Source organism: Hyaena hyaena, unplaced genomic scaffold, assembly GCF_003009895.1.
Source record: "Hyaena hyaena isolate Hyena2069 unplaced genomic scaffold, ASM300989v1 scaffold_739, whole genome shotgun sequence".
NCBI lineage: Eukaryota > Metazoa > Chordata > Mammalia > Carnivora > Hyaenidae > Hyaena > Hyaena hyaena.
The window spans coordinates 197497-224076 of NW_024081375.1; the positions used below are offsets into that span (position 1 = coordinate 197497).

Consider the following 26580-nt stretch of genomic DNA (forward strand, 5'->3'; position numbering starts at 1 on the left):
GAGAGAGAGAGAGAGAGAGATAGACAGAGACAGAGACAGAGAGAGTGTGAGCAGGGGAGGGTCAGTGAGAGAGGGAGATACAGAATCTGAAGCAGCCTCCAGACTCTGAGCTAGCTGTCAGCACAGAGCCCAACATGGGGCTCAAATCCATGAACGGTGAGATCATGACCTGAGCTGAAGTTGGACACTTAACCCACTGAGCCACCCAGGCACCCCTGTAATTACATTTATGTACTCTGTCATGAGAACTGCTTTTTCTAGTCCAAAAGCCTATGCTGAAAAGTCCATGCTTTGGGGTGATTTCATTAACATTTTAAAACGCTAACAATTCTGTCTGCCCAAACTAAAAATGACTGTGTGAGAAATGAGAGCTTGCATAACTGACACTCGCTATTCATGGCTCATTATCCTCAGGACTTTTCATTATGCCATGAAGAAGTGGGGTCAGCCTCACAAAATTTAGGAACAATTAAGAAAATTACTATATGCAGATGTGACTTATGGACTGAGAATAACGAACTTCCTAAAAGACTGTATTCAACAAAATAAATAAGACTGATGGAAATTCCACAGATGTTTTATGGCTTAAGGCAGCTTTTCAGTTACTCATTATAAAGATTCCTTCCAGAGATTAGCCCACTTCTCTTGAACCTTTCCCGAACACTTTGAAACTTTCTCTTTGACTGTATTCCTCAGGGAGTCTAAGAAATCCTAGGCCTATTTCCTGAAGTTCTTGGAGTTCACTCACAAACACATCCATGGAGATGAATATATTGTCATTGACCCTCATACATTGTGAATTGCTGCCAGGCACCAAACCTTACATTCTTCTTTTAAACTTTCAAATTTTGTGAGATAAACATGTAGAAACAGCCACAAGGGCAAAAGTTATCCAAGAATCTAACATTTCATCAAAAAGGAAAAAAAAAAAGGAAAAGAAGGACAGTAAGTACCTAAGTAAGAAAAACCCTATGTTTTTAGTTTAGAAAAAATTTTATTTGTCTACCAGCACCTACTTTTCTTCTACAGCAGCAGATAATGTAGGATGTAAATATAATAAAAAATTTCCTTTTCTTCCTTCTATTCCAATAAATGTCTATTAAGTGGCTGCTATGTGCTAGGCATTAAACTATGCTGAATAATAGTGTCTCAACTTAACAGAATTTCTACTTTAGCTCCAAAGTCAGGCACATGGACAAATAATGATGATGAAATAGGCTAAGTACCATCATCTAATTTCATGTACAAAGTACCAGGGGATCCTTGTGAAAGGAGGCAAATAACTTTAATATAAATTAAACCTTCTGGAGCCAGAAAGATCAGTTTGATCTTGATAAAATGAACCCCTACAGTATATAGAACTTAAGCCAACAATTTCTCTTTGTAGTTTGTAAACATTTTTAAGAATGTTTTTCCTTGTGCTCTCCATTGTATGAGACATGAAACAGAAAGACGCTAAATAACTTAATGTAGTTTTCATAGGGGTTTTTCTTATCTGCTATTTGTGATTACTCTTCCAAAAAGATGACTATTCAAAATTATAAATAAATGTTTTGCTTATATTTTGGTACAAAGGAGGATTTTCTTACCCTAGATAAAATCCTGGGCCTCAATTATGTGCTAGTTAAAAATGGTAGATTAAACCTTAATAGTGACTATAAAATAAGATTTGCAAAGACTTTAATCTTGTAGAAATTAAAATACAATATGGGGAAAATGGGAAGTTCAGGTGATGACAAAATATCTGATTTTATCATCAGTAGATTCCTAATAAATGAATTTTGAATTATTTTCTTGTTTTAACCACATTCTTTAGGGAGTGTATAGTTAAACACTGTGGTTAAACTCTGCCAATATATGGCATTTGGCCATATAATAGGTGCTCAGTCCATATATGTAAGATTAAACATAAAATGCTTATGACCTCCTGACATCTCATCAAATAGTTATGTCTTCTTAAAAGGCAAGACACTATAAGGTTGTCTTTTGTTTCTCAATATAGTAGGATGTCCTTGTTCTAAGGTTTGCCTGCTCAGTCAGAAGGGCATGCGACTCTTGATCTCAGGGTCATGAGTTCGAGCCCCACACTGAGTGTAGAGATTACTAAAAATAAACTTTAAAAATGGGACCAGCCTAGAGCTAAGACCTCACCTCTAAAATAGCCAAAAATTCTCTGATATAGTCTCTCTGATCACAGGTAGTCCTTTTCAGGAAAAAAATCTAGGTCCCAATAAAATATCTTTTAAGGATAGTCTCCTTTTCCCAAGTATCATGAAAACTAGTTCCATATGATAGGTATTCTTTAAATTAAATGGACTTTTTCCTTGTATCTTCTGAACCAAACAGAGAACTGGAGCAGAAAAGCTACCTAATTAAAAAGAATGTGTGTGTGTGTGTGTGTGTGTGTGTGTGTGTGTGTATTTAAATAAAACTCTGTGGAACTATTAGTGCTATCTATCTATCGATCTATCATCTATCTATCTATCACAATGACCCCATGGGTAGTAGGATCTATTTTACACAAATGGATATAAGACATAGGAAACTAAGACTCAGAGAAGTTAAGTAATTCGACCAGGTCACACAAACAGTAAGTGGGAGAGCTAAATTTCAAGCTCAGAGAGTGTGGCTCCATGGTCTATGTCTTTAACTACTACTCTATACTACTGCCTTAAGCACCACAGCCTGGGAGGAAAATGAAGAACCCATTTCCTGCTTGACTATTTTTTTTTTTCCTGTATAGATTTAGAGAGATTTGTCCAAGTCTGTTGATATGAGAAAGAGAGGGCAGGGACAGAAACATTTGTTTTGTTTCTGCTCTGAGCCGAGCACAGTGTTAGGTACTTTTCATATATAATTTCATAGCTTATGATCATAGATCAAGCTATTCAATTTAATCCTAGCTTATTAATTAGAAAACTGAGGGCCAGAGTTTTAAAATAACTTGCGAAGAACAAATAGCTAGTAACCGACTAAGCCAGGGTTTAAAAGCAGGACTGTGTGTTCCCTACTGTACACCATGTGCTCTCAAATCTATAGATCAAATTCTAGGTGACAGATTATGAAATACTAGCCTATGTAACCAGAAAGGCTCTCAGAAATATTATTAGAGTTTAAAGGTACTCAAAGTCAAGATTTCTACAAAGGAGACAGATAGGGAAATTCTACTTCCTGTCAAAACCCTATGAATGGGGATGTAACACACACTTCACATCCTACCTTGATAAATATTGTCCTGAAGTGAGATTTGCAGATTCCACATCCATGCAGTTCATTGTGCTGGGAATAAGAGCGAGTTCTGGCTGGATCATGGTGGCTGTGGCTACAGCTCTTGCGACCAGTTCCATGGCGTCTTGTACATAGTACTCAAAGATGGACTGTGTTGTTTTTCCATGAGCAATGAGGCCTAGGGGTAGACCTTCTGTCCTCAGTTCCTCAACGTTCTGTGAATCCCCCAGCACCCAACGAAGCTCAGGGGGAGTTACTCCAAACTGGGTGGTAATTTCGAAAATCCGTCGGATACTTTCCATGTCACAGCCAAACATCACCATTGTGGGTGTGCTGTTCTTAATACTCTCAAGCTGGACCTGTAAGAAGCTCAGGAGGTCCTCGGTGGAGGAGAGGTTGGCGGTGATGTTGATGATAGACCCGAGGTGGAACTTGGAATTATTCTGGGTAAGAATGAGGAAGTCGGTGATGTTCCAGTCTTCCTGGCACAGCAACAAGCTAAAATTGTACCAGTTGTTCATGGTCAGGACTGAGACAGTGACATCAGCGTCAGAACTTAATGAATTTTCTAAACTCAGTTGTAGGTGAAGGGGATTCTGTATTTAAAGATATGAAAAAGAAGAATTAGAAAGCATTGGCCAAAGATGGTAACATAGGGTACGTTTGCTTTCCTAAGAGGCTTAATTCTTTATTTTTCCCTGTGATATTCAAAGGCCTCTGGGATAAAATCCCCATTATCTGGAAAATTATGTTTCCTATCTAACGGAATTATTGATTCCTGACAACTGATGTCCTTGCTAAGTAAGTACCAAAGGGCGAATGATTTCTGATGTAAATGTCAGGGCTGATGCAACCAGTCTTAAATTTTTATCAGGCTTGCCTATCTTCTTATAGTTTGTCCCCTTCATGTACTCTATTTCTAACTATGGCTGTTATTAAGTTATTTGTTAAATTCTCCTTTCAGGTGAAATAATTAAAAGAAATCATGTTTGGTTTCCTTTAAAATGAATAGCAGGGAAATCTCAAAACAGTGAAGGTGGTGTGAAAAATGGATACATCCGTTTCTTAAATTTTAGCCTCTGAGAATGGCATTTTCAATATATGTGGTGTTACAGTCTACATGCTTGTGTTGCCCTCAAAGTCATGTTGAAATGCTAGTGCTCAATGTGATGGTATGAGGAGGTGAGGAGATGAGGCCTATCGGAAGTGACGAAGTCATGAGGCCAGAATCCTCATGAATGAGATTAATGCCCGAGACGCTTGAGAGAGCCCATCTGCCCCTTCTACTGTGTGAGTACATAGTGAGAAGTTGGCAAGCTGTGACCCAGAAGAGGACTCTTACTCGATCATACTGGCACACTGATCTCAGACTTCTAACCTCTAGAAATATGAGAAATCAACTTCTGTTGCTTACCAGCCACCCACTCTGTGGTATTTTGTTATAGCAGCCTGAATGGATTAAGACATTAGGTATAATTAGCCATATATACATTGGGATGGTTCGGTACTGAAGGCTCGATGACATTTATGTCTACTGAGACTGTTTTTGCTGTGAAATGTGAAATGTGTGCCACTTAAACACATTTATGGAACTTCCGTCATGATTTCATCTACTTATGTAACTCACCAAATCAATGAAGGAAGAGTATCTTATTTGAAAAGTCACAAATTAATCGTACAGGTGAAGTGGAAATAGTTTTCCAATGAATAAATTTGTTAATTGTTATTCCTGAGAGCAGACATTTGACTTATTTATCCTTTAACATTGGCATCCCAAGAATGTTTAGCACAATGCCTTACACGTATTAGGTGCGCAATAAATATTGGCTGAATTGAACTAAACATGTTCCCACTGAAAATTATTAGACTACTGGACTATTTATGAGAACTTGGCAAACATTCAGGCAAATAATATATGTAGAGAAATGAGGAAGGCCTTCTCAATAAAGTGTGAAGTGCTGAACAAAAGGGATATGTGGCTTCCCCTTACCCACCAACATACATGTCCCAACAAATAGGATTTGAGCTGAAGTTTGAATTCTGTGAGGGAGTGAAAGAATTTTGATATGAGTGGATTAAGGAGTGGACTATGGGAGGAGGAAGACTATGGCCAAAGGCCCTAAATGAGAACAATCATGCTGGTAGGTAGAAAGAAGTTTTTAAAATTTGGTCTATGAATTTAACTTCTGTCCTTCAGCTTAAGATTTTAAGCAGGGTTTATAATGATAAATGCAGAACTTTTAGAGCATCATCTATGAGCAACACTCAACAGGGAGAGAAGAAATAAGCCCTTCTGGATCTTGGTTAGGTGCTAAGAGTTTAAAATGGAAGCCAGTGTTGATAATTGTAGGAAGGGCATGAGAAAATATGTCGCCTTTTTTTTAATATTAAAATTTAGTGACAAGATCAGATGTGACAGGCAAAAAGGGGAGAGGTGTTAGAAACCAGGAGACAGCATCCAGTAGGTAGTTCCTGGTTTCCAGGCTTAAGATGCCATATAAGATCTTGAGGTGAGAAGAATGGAAGCTTCACTTCCTCACTCCTACTACTGATTAATATAACTTCTTCCAGAGAGTTTTTCTCATCCTCTTCTGACTTTCTTCCTTTCTATTCCCTCCTCCATTTTAACCCTCTTCCAGAAGCAAAGAGGAATGGAAGGCAAACTACATTTAGCTGGGAGGAACAAATTCTTCCCAACTATCTTCTTGGCATCAGCTCCCTATTCTGTTGCCAGCTTTCTTTCTAAAACATAAATATGACCATTTCATTCTTCTGCACCATAACCTCTGAGTCACCCAGAGAACAAATTTCAAAATCAGTAGTATGGCTTAGGAGGCCAATCCTAGTCTTTAACTTCACGTCCAACACCCCAAACATGCACACCAGGATGAGTCACAGCGGACAATTTATATTTCTTGTATCAGATTAGGCATTTTCACACTTATGCTAGTTAGGTATGCTGGATCTCTCAACATCTCCAGGATGTTCTTTCCTGTGTTCATATTCATCCTTTAAATCTCAGCTCTTCTATGCAGACTTCCAGAAACTAGTTCATGTAGCATCTACTATTGTTTCTGCTACTGCTAAACTTAAATTTTTTATACTTAAAAAAATTAAAAATTGAAGTATAGTTGACAAAACTGCTGATCTTTTTTTTCTTACAATATTTTGGCCTGTTGATTTCCTGTAATGGTGAACTGAGTGTTTGTTCGTTTGATTGTTCCTCTGACTCCTGACCAAGCAGAAATAATCATCTCATGTCTTTATAATGGTCTCATTTTGGTCATCCTTCTAATACAGAACTCTTCACACCATAATGCAGCTATTTGATTGTTTATCTCCCACACTAGACTAGAAGCTTCTTTAGAATAAAGAGCAAATCGCAGCCATCTCTTATCACACGGTTCTTAGTTCATAAGAGATAATATTTGTCAAACGTGGTTTTCTTTTGCTCACTTCAAGTCCTAGACTATGCTCATAATCCCTGCACTGAAAGACTAAGAAAAAGACCATTTCTAGCAGAGCTTCAAGAATTAGTATTGAACTAATATTGAACTAAGCCTAGTTGGAACAAAGGCCCATCCATATACTTGCTTAGGAGGGATTCATTAAACTGGTATGTGAGGAGCAAACTGTAATAAAGGCAGGGATGGAAGTCAAACTAGCTAATCATATTGAGCATTTAGCACCAGACAGAAACAAATGCATTTGGCATGAGAGTGAAATGGTAGTAAAATGAAGGACAACCTCCCCTCCCCACCTTGGATAATTATTAATCCATATAATCACACTCATCTCTACAAACAATTCTATTAAGAAATTCCAGTTGTTGAAGTTAATCCTTTAATAAACTTGAGGAACACCATCCTTCAAACAAATATTTATGAAATAATAGCTTGGAAACACCCAGTGATATTATATTTATCTAGCCATCTCAGATGCAGCATCTCCCAATTTTTTGCCATATAATAATAATAAAAGCACAGGTGCATCCAAGTGCCTGTGGACCCGCGTGCATGCACGCACGCGTGCGCGCACGCACACACACACACGCACACACACACACACACACACAGACATGGAAGCTTAGAACACTAAAATCCAAGCCTAAAAGTAAAACTTCCATCAAAATCTGGGACAAAATTTAAAAAAGACTCATCAAACCAAATTGAGAATCAAAATCTATGTTTTACATATAGTTTTCTGTTTGTAAAAGAGCAAACCCACGGCCTGAAAGAAGATATACTTAAAAATATTTTTTTAATGTTTATTCATTTTTGAGAGAGAGAGAGAGAGACAGAGCACGAGCGGGGGAGAGATAGAGAGAGATGGAGACACAGAATCCAAAGCAGGGTCCAGACTCTGAGCTGTCAGCACAAAGCCCCACATGGAGCTAGAACCCATGCACTGTGAGATCACAACCCGAGCCGAAGTTGGACGTTTAATCAACTGAGCCACTCAGGCACACCAAGAAGATATACTGTTTAAAAAATAATTTGTGCATTGCTTACCTCCTAAATCAGAGATTCAATAACAAAATAACCTAAGAATTAGGAGGCATCTCTTAAACATGCAGACAGAGTGAAACTGCCTCATAAGTGCATTTAATTTATATAAATTTTTAAAATAAAGACAATAGAGGAAGGTAGGGAGAGAGACAATATGTTAAATAGTACTGATAATTCTCACTCCCCTGAATGAGTGTACTCTTTAATATATATGAAATGTTATATATTACATATTGTAATATATGCATATTATTGCACAAAGTTGTGTACACAAAACCATATATGCCAAACTAAATAGATAATTTAAATGGCCTTCAAATATAATTTTCCTACTTGTTGAACTGAATCTTTATTTCTACCTAAGATGACATGCTACTTCACTCCATTGATTTTTAAGATTTTATTCCCATCATAATCTGTTTCTACATTATTTTGGAAACTTAAATTCCCAAAAGTATAGGGCAAAAATGGTCAGGTTGAAATGCACTCATGGAATGAAATCTCAACAAGTTAAGTGCAGAGCCGGAGGGAGAGAGGGGTTGCCAAGGTGGCAATGTAGTTGCCAGTGTCCGAGGACTGCAAGAACGTCCTAGAATCATTCAATGGTGTAAGGAAAGATTACTTCACCTGCTATGATCAGACTAGATTTAAATATTAAAGTCATTAAATACTAAAATAATTAAAAATTTAAAATCCCACAGAAAGTAAAATCAGACAAGAATGGTAAGAAAACTTGGAAACAGGAAAATGATAGAGGGGTCTTGCCTTAAAAGATATTGGAATACACCGGAATATACAATTTTTATCAAATAATAAATAAAACAAGGAAGTACTAACAAAAGGATTAACAGGTCAAAAAGTAGAACAGATGTGTTAATGTTTGTAAAGAAGTACATTCATTTAGGTGCGCCTGGGTGGCTCAGTCGGTTAATCGTCCGACTTCGGTTCAAGTCAAGATCTCACAGTTCATGGGTCTGAGCCCCAGGTCAGGTTCTGTGCTGACAGCTCAGAGCCTGAAGCCTGCTTCAAATTCTGTGTCTCCCTCTCTCTCTGCTCCTCCCCAACTCATGCTCACTCTCTCTCAAAAATAAATAAAAACATTAAAAAAAGAAGTCCATTAATTTAATGGACTATATTAATGTATTATAGGTTGCAAATCATAAAGGAATATGCAAGAAACATACACAAGATTAGAAGTTGAGAAAATAGGGGCGCCTGAGTGGCTTAGTCGGTTAAGCGTCTGACTTTCGCTTAGGTCATGATCTCACGGTTCGTGGGTTCGAGCCCCGCGTCGGGCTCTGTGCTGACTGCCAGCTCAGAGCCTGGAGCCTGTTTCAGTCTGTGACTCCCTCTCTCTGTGCCCCCCCTGCTCACGCTGTCTCTCTCTCTCTCTCTCTCTCCTAGAAATAATAAATAAAAAAAATTAAAAAAAAAAAAGAAGTTGAGAAAATAGATCACTACTAAAGATAATTTGATTTAAATTCCTAAATCTACCATATGTTAAAAATCAACTCCAGACCATTTAAGAGTTAAAATGACAATGAGAAATCATTACAAGATAGATCTGATTGGTACATAAGTCTCAGAAATCACAGTAAACTAAACATTACAATATATCTTATTTCTAGCATTAAATACTTATCGTAAACAAACCCAAAGGGGACATAAGAAATAAGAGAATATGTGCAACAAATCTGAATAGACAAAGAGTTAATGTTCACAAAATATGAAGAACATTTACTGATCAATCAGGAAATAGAATCCTCAACTGAGCACTCATTAGATCAAGAAAAATAATTTTAAGCTCCTACTGTGAGCCATGCCGCTGCAAGAAATTTCCCATTGCCTGTATAGAGGGTGAGAGATAGACCATACATAGGTATGGAGACAAATAGGCACTAATTATAAATGATCAAAATTTCTGTCAATGAAACTAGTAGGGAGTGGCAAGAATGGGCAAGAATGAGCAAACGGGAAGAGGGTCTGAAGAAAAGTGTATTAATTATGATTCACAGGGTAGGTGGATGCAAGTATCCATATTACACAAGCACTCTGAAACTGAGAATTTAGCAAAACATAAGGAATGTATATAAAATGACTAATCACTATATATAGGTAAACATATATAATGATTTTTAAAAACATAGACACTTAACTAAAGTCGTGGTTTCATTTTGACCATCTGTTCTTCTCCAACTAGGTACTATCTTTCTAGTCCCAGATAAACGGCTGGAGCCGCCACCTGCTTCTGTGTTCCTTTTCATTCTTCACTCTCCTGTTTTGTAGTGTCTGCAACATTTCCCTTAAGTCCTACATGATGAGGGAGCAGGAGGCAGGCTGAGGGGTAAAGCACAAGCCAGCACCCCACCCCCACCCCAGGTTGGATCTGTGTGATATTTCTTGGACGCTCCTGACCACCCAGAACAAAGGAAAGGGGTTTAAGTGCTTGCCATAGTAATGTGGTAAACTAAGGCAAATGAAAAATTAAATTCCCTTACTGCCTACATCCCATTGACAAGTCCTTGAAACCGGCAGAGTGACCTCCCTCTGGGGGCTCAGCTGCCTCGATGATGACACTTTGCTAGGGGTAAAAGAGAAGCTTAGCTTAACGTTATCCCAACCTCAAGGATCATGTAAGCCTACATCCTTTATCTCAACTACCCCACAACACATGCTGGCAATCATACTCCAAGCTTATGGCCCCCTGATATATAAACCCCCTGAGGTTTTATTAAATGGTAATAAATGGCATTTTGCTAGCAACAGCTAACCCCTCAAGGGCCTGGAAACCTTGTTTCCAAAATTCCTTAGAGACTTACTCCATCCCTGACCCCCTCCCAGCCTGAGGGTATATAAGGAGATACCAGTCAGGACCCTAGTGCTGTTCTTCCTGCCCATGGGTCCTGTCCCCATGCTTTAATAAAATCACCTTTTTGCACCAAAGACGTCTTCAAGAATTCTCTCCTGGTCATGGCCTTTGGACCACCCCATCATCACCCCAAAACTTCATCACTAAACACTCCTTGCTGGCTTGACTACTGCCTTCTTCAGTCAACTGAAAGCAGTAAGTATAAGGGTTAGGGTTTAGTAGCCTGGTAAACTAATTTTGGGGTGCCTGGCTGGCTCAATTGGTAGAGCACGCACCTCTTGATCTCAGGGTTGTGAGTTCAAGCCCCATGCTGGGTGTAGAGATTACTTAAGGAAATTTAAAAACAAAAGTATTGTTTAAAAAAATCACAACTACTCTTAAATTCTGGCTCCATCATTTATGAGCCAAGTGGCCTTCTGCAAGTCACTTAGTGTTTCTGAGTCATAAATTCTTCTCTAAAACGAGGCTCATTCTACCTCCTCCCTTACAGATTCACTGGGAGAATTAAATGTGAGAAGGTGATAATGCATGCAAAGTGCCTGGCACAGCAAGAGGGCCTAGTAAGAGGGAGCGGTTACAATTTGCTTAGAGTGAAGTCATTGTGATGGAAGTGCTTGTTTTTAGTGACTGTAATGTGATTTTTTTCTTTGCTATTGTTCTTTTTCCTTTTGTCTATTTTCACACAATAGCCCCTGCAATAGGCATCTTTTACAAATACCAATTACACCAACTCCCTAGCAGGAAAACAGCAGTTCTGTCTGGCTGGAGGAGGCTATTTATTTGGGAGACATTTGTTCACGGCAGAGTACCTGCCTCCCACACCCCCTGCTACGCCTCCCATGAATCCCTCCCCAGACTCTTCTTTCTTTGATACTGGTTCTAGTGTCACTTCTACAAGTTAAGGAATTTTTGGCGCCAACTGCTGGAAATCCCCCATCAATCTTTGTTCTTCCTGAGAGCACAGATTCGGCTATTTTCTGGATCAGTGTAAGTTTCAAAAACAGGATTGGCTGCAGTAAAGGGCCTGTCAGATGCTTTGAGACGCTCCCTGACAGAAGAAAAGAAGTAATGAAGCCAGGTTTGCTTTGAGAGTGAAGAAAGGGTGAAATTCTCTCAGCTCTTTCCTGGGCAAGCAAACCACTCAGTTTTGCCTTCTAGGCCAAAGCCCAGAAAGCTCAAATGAGCATAATATTTCCACTACTTTTAACAGAGATGAAATTCCCTTCCTTTCAAAAGCCTGCTGATGACTGAAAGTGTTCAAGGGGCTCAGAACTGGCGTTCTCTGGTCTTGCTTCTCCGCAGCCAAAGAGGCTGCTGGAGGCTGGTGGTTTCTCATTATCTTACACCTCATTTGACCTATATTATAGGTCTTTTTTTTTTTTTTTCTGAAAATTAAAGCTGATTCCTTTAGAAGCCCAGGCTTTTAAATAAATTAACTGTTTTTTTTTACTGTTACATTAGGGATTCAGGCAAACAAAAGGCATAGTCCCTGCCCAGAAATTGTAATCTAATAATAATAATACAAATGAAGAGCTAATATCTACCAATGGCTTTAGTGCTGTATGCATATTGTCTTATTTTATCCTCATGATGACCTCAAGAGGTGAATACAATGATTAGCCTTCTTAAATAAATGACAAAAGTGAGGCTCAGAAGGAGTAATTTTTCCAAGGTTGCACAGCTACTAAGAAATAGAAGCCTCGATCCAAAATCCAACTTTGTAGGACAGGAAAGCCTGTGCTTTTGGCTTTTCTCTCCTACTCATTCCACTTGAGAAGAATATCGCATGAAGTAGAGTACTGACATTTATAGATTTAATATTTATAGTTCTGCTCATTTGCAAGTAATCCTAAAGGCTCATGGAATCAAGTCAATTTTAAGGTGTGTCATGGCATGGGTTAGAATGACCATCCTCTGTGGTGGGCCCCGGGAGGCCCTGGGGGTGCTGGCCTGCTGCCCCGCTCGCACACGGCTTCCTAGCAGTTTTCTTCATTCATCCTGCCATTTGTAGCAACTCTTGTGAGATGACAATACTTGTATTTCTTCATTAACAGCAATTTAACAAAGAAAGCCAGTTTTATAATTAATGAAATCAATTTTGTGTTTGGTAGAATAAGAAAAGTTTGGAAAGGCTCACACATTTTTCACTCAGAGTCTACTGAATTTCATGGTTGAAACTATAATCTATAATGGTGGTCAACTATTATGTATGGGGATGTCAGTAATGATCTTGGAACATATCCCTCGGGATTTTTGAGTGATATATAAGACAACATATAACAAAGTAGTAAAATACAATGAATGCTTCAGAAGTTAGGATTATGGAAGCATGGTGCAATTGGCATAATATTACCACATGCCTAATGTGTAGGAAATATCTGGTAAGTATCAGCCTTACTATTATTATTATTAGCATTGTGAATAAAATTAGCACACTTCCATGAGCTGGCATAGTTAATCCTTCCTTGGTGACTCACACATTCTGATGTCAGCACTAGTCATTATACCAGGCTGCAAGAACCACGATGTCTTTGGGGGCTATGGCGTCAGTGGGTGTCCATGTTGACTGAGCCAAGTAGAGCTGAACTTACGACAATGCAAGAACTCTTGAGTCTCTTCAGAAAGTGTATTTTCTCACTTTCTTGCCACAGTGTCAGGCGATCTATTATCCCTTTTCACTGCATCAGTATGCCCACCTTCATCAACTTCTTGCAGCCCCTTTAACAGAGAAAAAGGGCACAACTCTCATGTCACAATTTTGTCTAAAATAAAAGGATAAAATATATCAATACCATCCTATAAGCAAAATGGATCAGCTTTAGCAGTATTAAGGATGCTATGGACTGAATTTGAGATCAAGACTGTTCTGGGGATTGTGGTTTCCATTTCTTCAACTGTAACAAGAGACTAATAGTCAACCAACTACCTCAGGCCAGTGGGAGACCTCACGATGTTATGCATGTGAAGGTGCTTTTATGCACCTTCTATGAAAATAGAAGACAAGATGTGTTTGTGTATTTGTTTCCTGGATAGTGGGGGGTGGCAGGATCAATAACCTAGAGTGAAGTAAAGGAAGCATTTCTGGAGTAGGATATTTTTTGTTTGTTTTTATGTCTTCAACTATATAGAAATTATCATATATAACGTAACGTAACGTAACGTAATGTAACATAACGTAACGTAACGTGAGAAGCTTTCCAGAGAATGAGCTTTGAGTAATTCTGTGCAACCTCTGGGGTAGGATATTAAAGCTAGATTTAATTGTCATATTCTATGCCAACTTTTTAAAGTTCATCTACAAAATGACAAGATTATTTGTTATATTTTAAGAACTTATGGAATAAAAATGTTAGTTTAACACTAATTTTAGTTACTATTTCACCACCCAGGTTTTGGTCAAATTAAGTAATACTTGAATGAATGTACACATTTATATGTATCAGCAGGCAGATGATTTAGAAGATAATTAAAATTTATTGAAGTGTTCAAACTATTGTTATAGACACTCTCGGTGACAAACTCTGGCATATTTTCTTATAATGGGAACTATTGAAATGTGCACCAGATAATTAAACTGTCTAGCATGCAAGTTAAATTTCCTATGGAAATTTGATTACTTTATGTCAATGCAGCTTGAAACTATTATTAAGAGATGGCTTATGTCACATGCTAATTTGCTTTATTACAGTAAGAATGAAAACTCAGCTAAATGCTGATTATTTCTATTTTTAAATACCCTCCAGAACTGACACCACAGTTGACATAAGCTTTTTTTCTCAGTTCCTTAAGCCAGGTTTTTTTTTGTTTGCTTGTTTTTTGTTTTTTTGTTTTGTTTTGTTTTTTACTGATACAAGTATATGTTTTGTACACTTAAACCATGGTTCAACTAATTGTGATATAATATGGCTTTTATATATACTGGTTTAGCAACCTGGATTAATTTCATAATTATAAAATCAGTTTAATTGCATAAAATCAGCTTCTTATTTCATTTGAAAATTTAAAAATTTGTATAGTCTCACATTCATTGCTGCTACCAGACACTGACCAGTATAACACTATAAAGAGTATTAGCATGCCATTAAGCAGTATCTCAGTAAATTTTCATTTTAGTACCTTATTTCAAAACCTGTGATCCACTAATAATGATTAAGTCTTACTGCAATGACATTTTATTTCACTTGCATTGCTAGGCACACATTAGCATAATTAATTCTTCATACCTTTCAAATCCAGGTTCAAAGTAAGAAGGCATTGGGAATATTGAATTTAGTTCTTAAAGTTCCTAGTCACAGAGGCAGTAGTTTCTTATGAATTAGTGATCAAATTCAAGGGCTCTTTAAGCAGTTCTGGTGACCTCAGGTCCAGGACAATGAATCCTGAATGAATGGGTCTATGTTCTTTCAGAATGGTTCATGTGAGTATTGTCGGTGATTACAATATGAAAAAAGACCTAGTTGGCTAGTTATCAAATTTAAGATTTGGATTGCATCTGCCCCTGTTGTGAACTCACATGTCAAATTATTGTCAGTATCCATTCAAGCTCATTAATAATCAGATAGGGCAGAACTATTAAGTTGGAAATAGCTACCGAAAGCCAATTAGTGTACTTATGATTTTATCATTTTGTTTGGAAAGGACCTAAAGTTTACCTAACCCAAACTCCTGTACAGTTTAAAGAATGCTATAAAGGGTAAGAATGAGTTAAAGGCATTTCTCAAATTAGGAAGGTTGCTAGTTTATTTAATTGAGGTGGTCTGTCTTCCTTATGATCTTAAATGGATATGACTACATTTTAATATTTATGAATACCTGTTTGTGTTTAATTTTATCTCCTGAATTTTAAAGGAAAGATTTAGTCTCAGCCCAAACTTTCACACTCTAATGTCTCTCTGTAGTGCTTAACCTATAAATAACTGCCCTTTATAAGAGCGGTATGAAGAGTGCATTGATTTATGAATTCAATAATTTTTCTTCCCCACTGTGACAAACATATATAATCACATCATGTCTTGAGAGCACAGAAACATTAATTACTAATATATTTAATGCTAAAAAGAATCAAATCAAATGCAATGAATTTTCTGGGTTTCCAACTGATTTACTGTATGAGCCCTGGAATTATGTCCTTCTGGAATTATTTCCCGTCCATGTATAGTCATTCTGTTCACATATTTTTAGCCTCTTTTGGCATTATTTTCTTTGTAACTCTTGCATGTCATACCAAAAGCTTTTAAAATGGGAAGAACCTTCAAAGCCCATCATTATGTTTTCTAAGTCGGATGTGTAGCACACAGACCCAAAAAGAGAACAGGGACCGCGAGAGGCCCTTGTTTTTTCCAGAAAAAAAAAAAAAAAAAAAGGAGATAACTGTGCCTTTATAATATAGACCAGCACTCAAAAGGCTGAGTTCACAATGTCAATGGTTTTCTCTCCTTTCTGCGTGTGCCCTGGATGATCCTGGAGAGCTCTGATATCCTATCTCATGCCTCCCTTCCCAGACTGCACAGGATCCGTCAGAGCAGACAGTGACATCTCTATGTATTCTAGCCCTCATGCTAATGTCCTCTGAAGCAAAGCAGTGGTGTCATCTTGTCCTGTTTATTCAATTGTCTAAATATATCAATTTCCTTTTATCTTGGAAGCCATCCCCCAAACCTGGAAACCACCAAGTGCTCCAGATGTATTGCTTCCACATGCGTGAGTGGGTCATTCTCTCCACCCAGAACACTCCTTACCTCTCTCTTGGCTTCACACACTTACAGCCTGCAGTTAAACATTGCTAACTTGATTCATCCTCAAGTGGTATTGCTTGCCTCACTTTTATATGCTGACCTTCCACACTCAGTACATCCCCCAATTATTTATTACATGGCATAGTTATTATTCCTTTCCTCATTTCTCTCCTTCCCTTGACTATTTGGGGGCTAGATGTATTGTGTCTTATAGTAAAATCCTGAGCAACAGTGCCCAGAAAACAGACACTCACTGCGAAGATGTGTTGGTTGAATGAATAAATAGTGGTGTGTAGTTTAAATTTAGATAGAGAAACCTGACCATTAGCTGAGATGTGGGTCTCTTTCTTATGAGTCATTTTCCTTACTATTTGACTAATGGGGTTTCTCTCTAAAGGCAAGAGTAATTACGATCTGCCTTCCCATAAAACCTTATCCTTCCAGATGACACAAATATTCTCTGATGTCAATCACAAAAGTGGCACTTGAATGCTGACAGCATTGACAGAACTGCTTGAGTGCTTATGTGCCCAAGGCACTGTTTAGAAATACAAGCGCATCGTGACATGGGCAAACTGAATGTGTGTCACTCATATTCTTTACACTAAAGATGGTTGCAGGGACATATTTATTGTGCTTTATAAATTATTCATAATTGACTTTGTTTAAATGTGCAACACTGATGCACTTAAAACAGAGTCGAATATACAAAGGTATCAATATGGAGGCCACTGTTCGGTTACTCATCTGTTACTTAAAGTGAAGTAACAGAACAGACCCTCAGAAACGAGGCTGCTATCTCAGCGACCAACTGAGAATGGTGTTCTAACAAAGTAAATGGAAAGGATAGTAAATAAGAAAGGCTATGGAAAAGAAGAGCACAGATAAAGGAAGATGATAGAAGTCTTACCAGGATTTTGAAACTTAAAATAACACACCTATTATTACTATGCACAACCGAAAATATGAGCATTTAGCACAAAAAAGCAAGTCATCAGGCTTCTATTTGCTTGAATTCAGAGACACAGCTATACATGGCATAGAGGATGGGAGAGGGGAACGTGGACAACCAAATTACAGTACAATTCTTGCTGCTCCTTTTTTATGCAAAGTGAGAACACTTCCCCCGATGGCTGATTCTTTTTCAACATCCAGGTCAGCTCCAATTTCTAGGCTTTCTACTTAACACTAGCAGCCTCCTCACTGCATCACCCACCATCAAATCTACCTTTGTAGAACACAACTTCCTCTTCTCGAGCACTGGTCAGTGATGGAAAGTACCTTATTTGTTGATGAGTTTGTTGAACATTCTCTCCCCATGAAACTGAAAGTTTCTAGAGAACCCGGAAACGACATCTCGGGGCCTAGAATAATGTTTAAATGGCATTTGACAGCTGACTAATGCGGACTCGAGATGTCTCTTTATCACATATTAAAACTTGTCTCTTCAAAAATATACACATTTATTTATTTTTGAAAGAGAGTGAGAGCGAGTGCGGGAGAGGGACAAAGAGACAGGGAGAGAGAGAATCCTAAGCAGTCTCTGCACTGTCAGCTGAGAGCCCGATGTGGGACTCTAACTCACGAACCGTGAGATTATGGCCTGAGCGGATATCAAGAGTCAGTCGCTTAACTGACTGAGCCACCCAGGCACCCCTAAAATGTGTCTTTCTACTAAAAACCTTCAAAAGCTGATTTTGTTTGACTGATAAGACATATCCTAGAAATTGGCCTTGTGGAATTAGTTTGGAGTGGGTGACCTATAGAAATCTGTCTTTCTTTGCTACCTCTGTCTCCATCCAAGCCCATCTGGGGCTCCCTTTCCCTCCATGTCCACTCCCATCCCTGTCTCTGTATTGATCTTGATCTCTACCTTGTCTCTAAATTTCATTATCTCAACATTTACCTCCTTTTGTGGCCATATTTCTAGTTTTCTCTCTTGTTTAAACACAGGGAAAGGCCTTTCTTTAAAAGGAGCATACTAATGTCAAGTGACTGTATTTACTAGAAACAATTATCATTGTATTCAAACGGTTTGCTGCTATGGCTATAGTCCTAAAAAGATGAGGCCTTTTAAATATTATTTTAAAAACTCATTATGGCACAGCTCTTTACTGCAAAATTGGTTATCTGTGGATGGAAATCATGTTTCCTAAAATATTCTCATATAGTATTTCCTGATAAAATCGGGCTTGTTCATTCAGTACCTTAATGTAATGTTACGGAGGCAAAATTTAGTCCTTTGGTGTCTGAGGTCATATTCACTTCTAGTATCTCATATTTCTAGGCACTCTCTCTCTCTCTTAAAGTTTATATATTTATTTATTTTGAGACTATACTATATATAGTCTCTCTATATATAGATATATATATGTATATAAATAAATATATGTATATATATATATTTAAAGTTTATATATTTATTTATTTTGAGAGACAGAGAGAGAGAGAGAGGAGAGAGAGAGAGACCACAAGCAGGGATGAGACAGAGAGAGAGGGAGAGAGAATCCTATGCAGACTCTGCACGCACAATCTGTGAGATCATGACCTTAGCAGAAACCAAGAGTCGGATGCTTGACTGACCGAGCCCCCCAGGAGTCCCTTAGATATATATTTATTCAGAAAATATTTGTTGGAAATTGCTACTATGTGCCAGGCACTGTGACATATATTGGGACCATAATGGGAATGAATAAAACAGACATGCCCTTTGTCTTAAAGTCTCAGGGGGAGGCAGATATTTATAAAATTAAACATTGGGGCACCTGGGTGGCTCAGTCGGTTAAGAATCCAACTTCAGCTCAGGTCATGATCTCAGGGTTTGTGAGTTCGAGTCTCACATCAGGTGAGCTTGAGCACCATTTCAGGCTCTGTGCTCATAGTCCAGAGCCTGTGTGGGGTTCTCTCTCTCTCAAAACAAACAAACAAATAAACAAAATAGTTTAAGATTAAAAAAACAAAAAATGATAATAGGTAACACTTATTGGATAAACGTTCACTGTGTGCCATGCAGTGTTCTAAGTGTTTTGCAAATTTGAAAAAAACTTTGTAAAAATGTTTATTTATTTTTGAGAGTGCGAGTTAGGGAGGGGCAGAGAGAGAAGGAAACACAGAATCCAAAGCAGGCTCCAGGCTCTGAGTTGTCAGCACAGAGCCTGACACAGGGCTCGAACCCACAAATGGTGAGATCATGATCTGAGCCGAGTCGGATGCTAAACTGACTAAGCCACCCAGGTGCCCCTAAGTGTTTTACAACTATTAATTCATTCAATCCTTACAACAATTCTATGATGTAGGATAACGTGTCCATTTTAGAGAGAAAGAAATTAAGGGCATACAACTGGTAAGAAGCCAAGAAGGGATTCAAGATGGGTTTCTAGAAGCCATCCTTTTAAACACATTTCGCTGCCTGGTGGGACTTATTAAAAAAAAAATGAGAGATGAGATTCATTCCAAGTAAATTTATAATTTTAATGATAAGTTCCATGAACCTAAAGAGAATGGAGAAATATTTCAGAGTGACCTAGTCTGGGAAGTCAGACAAGATTTTCTTAGAGAAAAGGTGTTAGAATTGAGATGGGAAGGATTTAATCAATTTATATTTAATTCCCTTCAACTCAGTTCTGCCCACCTAATCCTTCTAGAACCATCTTTTCAAAGGATTACAGAGGCTCCTCATTGACAATTTGGTAGTTAATTCATCCTTCTGACCTTTCCACTTTCTGCAAAATAATCAATCTCTGCTGTTGCTTAACATATTGCAAAGTCAGAACAAATGAATATGGGTCAGATGCACGTAAAAACTCCCTGGGTGGCCATGGTATGTCTCAGGATGAATATGAATTCAGGATGAATGTGATGCCTTCAGGAATAACCCTAAGAAGTAAACAATGTTTACTATGATTCTTTTGTAACCCATTCTAGCCACTTGTAGATAAAGCTACAGCTTGGAGAGGAATTATTTAAGAACACAATCAGATTATGCAATCAGAGAGCTCTAAGGACTGACATTATTGCATTTAATTCATGACACATTATGTGATAAACCATTTCAGGGAAATGGAGCCTCTCCTTTTAATGCAGGTCATTAGGAAAACACTCCTCACTGTCCATGTGGCAGAACACTAGAATGTGCTGCCAGAGGAGGTCATCACAGGTTCTTTTTAAGCAACAGCTCATTTAATTCCCAGATAGGCTAGGAAGCTTCAATTTGTTCTTTGGACACAGGTTTCATTCTTCAGCCCAGCACTTATCTAAAAATGTAGAACGCTGCACACAAGGGAGACCAAGAGAAAGAACGAGAATGAATGTGTTGCCAAATGACCAAATTTTATAGTCTCTCAAATCTGAGAGGATTGATCTCCTTTTTTTTTTCACTTGCACATGAAATTTACAGATTTCAGAAAAGAAATCACAGACTTGTAATGAGGTGCTGAGACTAAATCAGCAAATGAGAAGCAAGAAACATCCAGAGAGCAATTATTCAACAGCCACTGAAATTTGCAAAAGATGCCAGTATCTCCCAGGAGAGCAAACAGTCATGATGTTGAAATGTCAACTGTGGAAATAGTATGTTAAAAATGCAGTGCAAAATTTCCCAGCAGTGTATTTTGTCTTATGGAGTGTAGCATCTTGCACAATAGTCCATAAGTAGCCCGAGGGTTGTAGCAACATCAGCAGAAACCTCTATTTCTCTGTCCATGGTAATAATTAATGAACTGGACTGGAGACACACTTGCTAGCTTAATTTATTATCACCAATAACTGTTTACATCTAATAAGGTTAAACAACAGAACTCAATCCAAATCCCATATATACCCATCTGACCCCTCTTCTTTATGGCTAGTTTACTGTGAGATCCTGCATATCTTTGGCACAGCAGAGAGGCCTCCCTTTTGACTGCCCTTGTGATGCCGTCTTCATATGTGTTTTAAAATATCCCAGATTGGCAGCTTCTCATATATAAGATAAAGGTATAGAGGGGGCTCATATTACTCTAAAAATAGACTAATTATTAATAGGTTAAGTAAGCACTGTTTTTATTTTTAGATTTTTACAAATGCTCCCAGTCCTAAGAGAGACATTTTGAACACTGCATTTAAGATAATATTGGTCCAATTGTTTGTATTTTTAACTCTAGCAGACAATCTATACTAAGGATTTTGGATTAGACAGTGAACTTTTACTTCTCTCTCGGAATGCTGGGTACCTCCAGCAAGGGTGAGGTTCGACTCTCCCCACATTGAATATTTCTGCAGAGGAGGAGAGGGGAAAGGAGCATGAAGCGAGAAGTTGCTCACTTCTTTTTTTGATAGTTCTTTGCAAGACCTTCTTTTAAATGTTACCAATTGTATCTTGCTGAGTATCTGGTGAAGAAAGGAGGCAGTTTCTCAATGCAAAATGTTGCGGTAGAGGTGGTGCTGAGAGGTACTAAATATATAATGGATTTAGATTAAAAGAGAATGAGAACAACCCTACCATTTAGATGAAGAATGTAAAATGAGTTCGCTAATGAGGATAAAATATTTTTCATTCTAAAGGGTCCTGAGGCCATGTCAGTGATTGAGTGCTAAGAGTAGTCAATAGATCACTAAGTGACTAATGCAATTGCATTCTAAGACTTGAATAGCTAATTGGATTTTATGATTTTCAGAGATTTAACATTACTTATTATGGGCAAGGGGTTGTCCAATGGTTGGGGAGACAGGCATTATATGCCCTTTAAATATCTTTTTAAACAAGATAATGTGGTTTTTGTGATGGCTTTACAGATAGAGCCAATTAAAGCATATTTTGCTCCACGGACACTGGGGATCTATCTATGCAATAGTATTGCTAAGCCACAGTGTGGGAGTAGAATGCTCTGGATGAAAGGAGAGGTGGGGTCCTGGGGAGGGGGTTAGCCCCCTAATGAGCTCAAGGTCATAGATATTAATATGGCCTAGGAATTACCTATATGATACCTACCATGACAGGGTTCTACTTTTATAATTATAATTAATAACGAGTGAGTCATTTTGATTTAGAGATCCAGAATTTATCATCTGCTTAAAGCATAAATCTTCAGAAATAATGGGATAATGATTTGTCTTATGCATTTCTATGGCTAGACTGACATTTTTATGCCAGATGAGTGAGCATCCAGCTCCAAAATTATAAGGTCTACTACACCAATGTCTCCCAAATGTTTATCGAAAGTCCTCAAAGTAACTTTGCAGATTTTCACATAAAATTTTGCAGTAAATCCTCAACAAATGAATATGTCATAGAACGCATTTTATGAATCCCATATCATAGTAGAAAGCTCAAGATTAAAATTTTAACTGTCATAAATGTTTTCATAAACCTTTGAAAAAGATTCAAAATGACCATAGCACACAGGCAATTCTGAAATGCTCCAATGACCCTTGGCAATGGACCTACCCTTTTAACTGCATATTTTCCCCACCATAACCTGTATTGCAACTCTTTAAGTATTTTTTTTCTCTCGGGGCGCCTGGGTGGCTTAGTTGGTTAAGCGTCCGACTTTCGCTTAGGTCATGATCTCACAGTTCGTGGGTTCGGGCCCCGCGTCGGGCTCTGTGCCGACTGCCAGCTCAGAGCCTGGAGCTTGTTTCCGTCTGTGACTCCCTCTCTCTCTGACCCTCCCCTGCTCACACTGTCTCTCTCTTTCTCTCTCCTAGAACTAATAAATTTTAAAAAATTTTTTAAAAAATAAGTATTTTTTTTTCTCTTTTGAAACTGATTTTTCCTGAGAAGATGGGTTGCTTAAGATTTCTAGAAGTTGGACAGGAATAAGGGAAGCTAATGATAAAGATGTTAATGTACTCAAGGTCAAATAGGTCTCAGAAAATGCAAACCATCTTTTCCAGAAAGAAATAAGATTATTTGTCCATCTCAGCAGCTTCCGGTGATAAGAAATAACATTTTGAGATGCCAAAGGGGTCATCTAGAGGCAGTTTTAAAGAATATATCATTTATTGAAACAGAGTACACCTTTCTGCTTATGGGATTTTGGTGGAATCTCCCTGGTTTTGTTGAGGCAGCAGAGCCTGGTGATTAGTCTCAAGAGAGGAGTCAGGACCTTTGGATTTTGAAGTTGGTAGCACAGTAGCTCACATGCTCGTTACTAAGCTCTCAGAAGCAGAAGCTCTGAATCCACAGTGATTCAGAGGACAGAGGACTGGACTTAAAATCAGCAAATTTCTTTTTAATACTTACTTGGTAAAGCAGTCCACCTGAGGCTCAGTTTCTTTATAATGTCATTTGTAATTTGGGGGAGTAACACCTTCCTCCCAGAACTGTTGTAGGTGGTTGTGTGTACATGAGGTTATGTGAACTGAAATTACTTTGTAAATTGTAAATCCTTATCAAATGAGAGTGTCTGCTTTATTATACACATACCGGAAAAGGCCCATGCTCTATACCCAAGACCTAAAGGGAATGAGCCACTTAACCCTAAATTCATGCTGCACTTATTAAAATACCTCTTTCAGTTGTGATAGAGTCTGTTAGAAAATATAGGAATGGTATTTCTATAATCTATCAATATGATGGTATAAAGAAAGGACCTTTCAAAAAGTGTTACTTGCATATCCCAAACTTAAACTTATTCTATATACAGTTTTCTTTACTATTATTCCTCTTAATTGTTTTTCATGAAAATCCTTTGTTTGAATTCTGAATGAATCCCAGTCATTTGGGAGGCTAAAGGAACAGCTATGAAGGGATTAGATTAGAAGTACCGGCAGTGTCAATCCAGTCTTTAAAAACTGGAGAGGTAGTGGTGCGCCTGGGTGGCTCAGTCGGTTAGATGTCAGACTTTGACTTAGGTCATGATGTTGTGGTTTTTGAGTTCAAGCCCCACATAGGGCTCTGTGCTGACAGCTCAGAGCCTGGAGCCTGCTTCAAATTCTGTGTCTCCTCTCTCTCTGTCACTCCCCCATTTGTGCTCTCTCTCTCCAAAATATATAAGCATTTAAAAAAAATTAAAAGAAAACTGGAGAAGTACTTACAGGTAAACAATAACTGGAAGTCTGGGCAGAGTAGGGGTGGATGAGTGGAAACTAGGGAGCTAACATATTTAAGAATCTAAATCTCAACTGTCAAAAAATCGTGAATAACAGATAATAGTGGCTTTGTATTCTTACCAAATTTCCTGTGTCAGAGAATGCTTCTTTTTTTTTTTTTTTGAGTCTCAAACAGCAATACAAATTAAGATAAATATTCATTTATTGTTGCATGGGGAATGCCAAAATATGTGCAAATATTAGTAATCTTTTGCAGATATTAGTGGATATACTAAGGTTTGAAGGTGACTAATGTCATAAGTCCATCTTCAAAAATGCAGTAATTTATTATCTAGATATCTCTACTAGTTTAGAGATCTATGATAGGTTAATTCTTTCCAATTTCTACCCTGTTCCATAGATCCATATTATAACTCAGAGATTTCTATTTATGGCAAAAACATACAATCAGTTTATCCAAGGTGCTTTTCTAATGGAGAGGATACTAAGGACAGTCAACCTTTGGTGATGAGGTACCCGAGGGAAGAATTTTGCCAAGTAATTACAGTGGCATTACAAGGCATAAAGTCAATTGGCAACTAGGCATTGTTCCAGGCAATCTGAAAGAACAAGTACATGGCCAAAGCAAATAATTCACATTAATATATTTTCCTAAACTTCGTATTGTCTGATTCAACTATCTGTTTAGTTCAGATGAATTGGAAATTTGCCCAGTCTCCACAGCTCTCAGCAGTTAGGCACACATGTCTAACATAATAAGTTAAATAATGAGTTAAATGTTGTGAAATAATAATTTTATTGAGAATAAAACAAAATCAAACAATGTTGAGCAAAGAGACATTAATTACTCACAAACACATCTCAGAGTTAGAAGAAATCACAGCATCAACGCCATACACAATAGGAGGCAGAGCTGCATAGAAACTTTGTGCTGGGAGCTGCACTGGCCTCACTGGATGACAGTCACAGTGAGGAAATGGCAGCGTCTGCACAGCTCCTGTCATGAGAAATGAAAACTGGTATCTCCTGCTACTACTGGTTCATGTTGGAAATGAGACTGCTGGTATGGACCAGGTCTCACAATATTCCAAGTCAGACTGATATTCCCCACACAGATTCCTCATAAGGAAAAGCATATTCCTGCCTTTGAGATTTTAGATGAAAGCATTGTGGATGATTGTCAAAAGGCTCTTCCTACGGACCTTGCAGATCCAAGACTTACATAATAAAGGGGGCTAAGAACACAAGAGTTACAATGGAGTCTGGCCCTGAGACAAAGAGCCTAATTTAGAGTTAAGGACAGATATCCACCCCCCACCCAATTGTTTCTGCTAGGAGCACTGAACCCCCAAGGCATTTGTGGTCAGTATTTGGAGTGACTTATTCTGGCCTTGAATAAACTGATTGCACCCTGTGAAGGAACCTATTGAGGAACCTCTTTTGTGATTATGGGAGCAAACATTGTGTTTCCTGAAAGACCTGCTTTTCTTAATACTTCTCCTTAAACAAACAAGCTATTGACCCCTGCCCACAAAGAACTAACTTCACTTTTCTTATGCTAAAAACATTGTCTTGTATGCTAAAGATACCTTCCTTCCCCACAGGATAAGCATCTAAATCACCTACCTCAATCACTATTGATAAAGGTTATGCATGAGTCTTCTACAAACCTATGTTCTGGGAAATTCTTACATTTTGTCATCAGAAATCATTGTCGAAGGCAAATGCCACTTCTGTGCCATCCCCCAAACATTTAATTATAAAATAAAGTTGAGCCCCAGTCAGAGCAGAGATGCCTGCCTTGTGATCAGAAAGAATCTCAGGGCTCTCTCACTCTCTCTCTCGCCAACACTATCCATCCTTCAGGGACCCCTGGACCTGGCCAGAGCTGGCCTCCAACAACTTTGGAGCTACAAAGAGCGAACTTGACTCCTACCTATCCCTCTTTCCAGGTGAGTGACCTAGAGCAAGTAAGGTCCTTAAATAAGTGACTTAACTGAGTAGCTCCTAATTTCTTTACCAATAACATGGGAGTAAAAAATTATTAGCTACCTGAGAAGATTCAGTAAGAATTAAGTATGAAAATGCACGATGACAGCAACATGCAGAAGAATGAAACTAGATCATTTTCTCACACCATGCACAAAAACAAACTCAAAATGGATAAAGGACCTAAATGTGAGACAGGAAACTATCAACACCCTAGAGG

At 38.1% G+C, this 26580-nt stretch overlaps 1 protein-coding gene across 1 annotated transcript in view; it reads right to left on the reverse strand.

The window, feature by feature from the left end:
- Positions 1–26580, reverse strand: part of GRIN3A (glutamate ionotropic receptor NMDA type subunit 3A) — a 168096-nt gene that overhangs the window by 110674 nt on the left and 30842 nt on the right. Inside the window, exon 2 of the mRNA XM_039218187.1 lies at positions 3220–3824. Within this exon, the coding sequence (XP_039074118.1) occupies positions 3220–3824 (605 nt within the window). The remainder of the gene's footprint in view (positions 1–3219; positions 3825–26580) is intronic.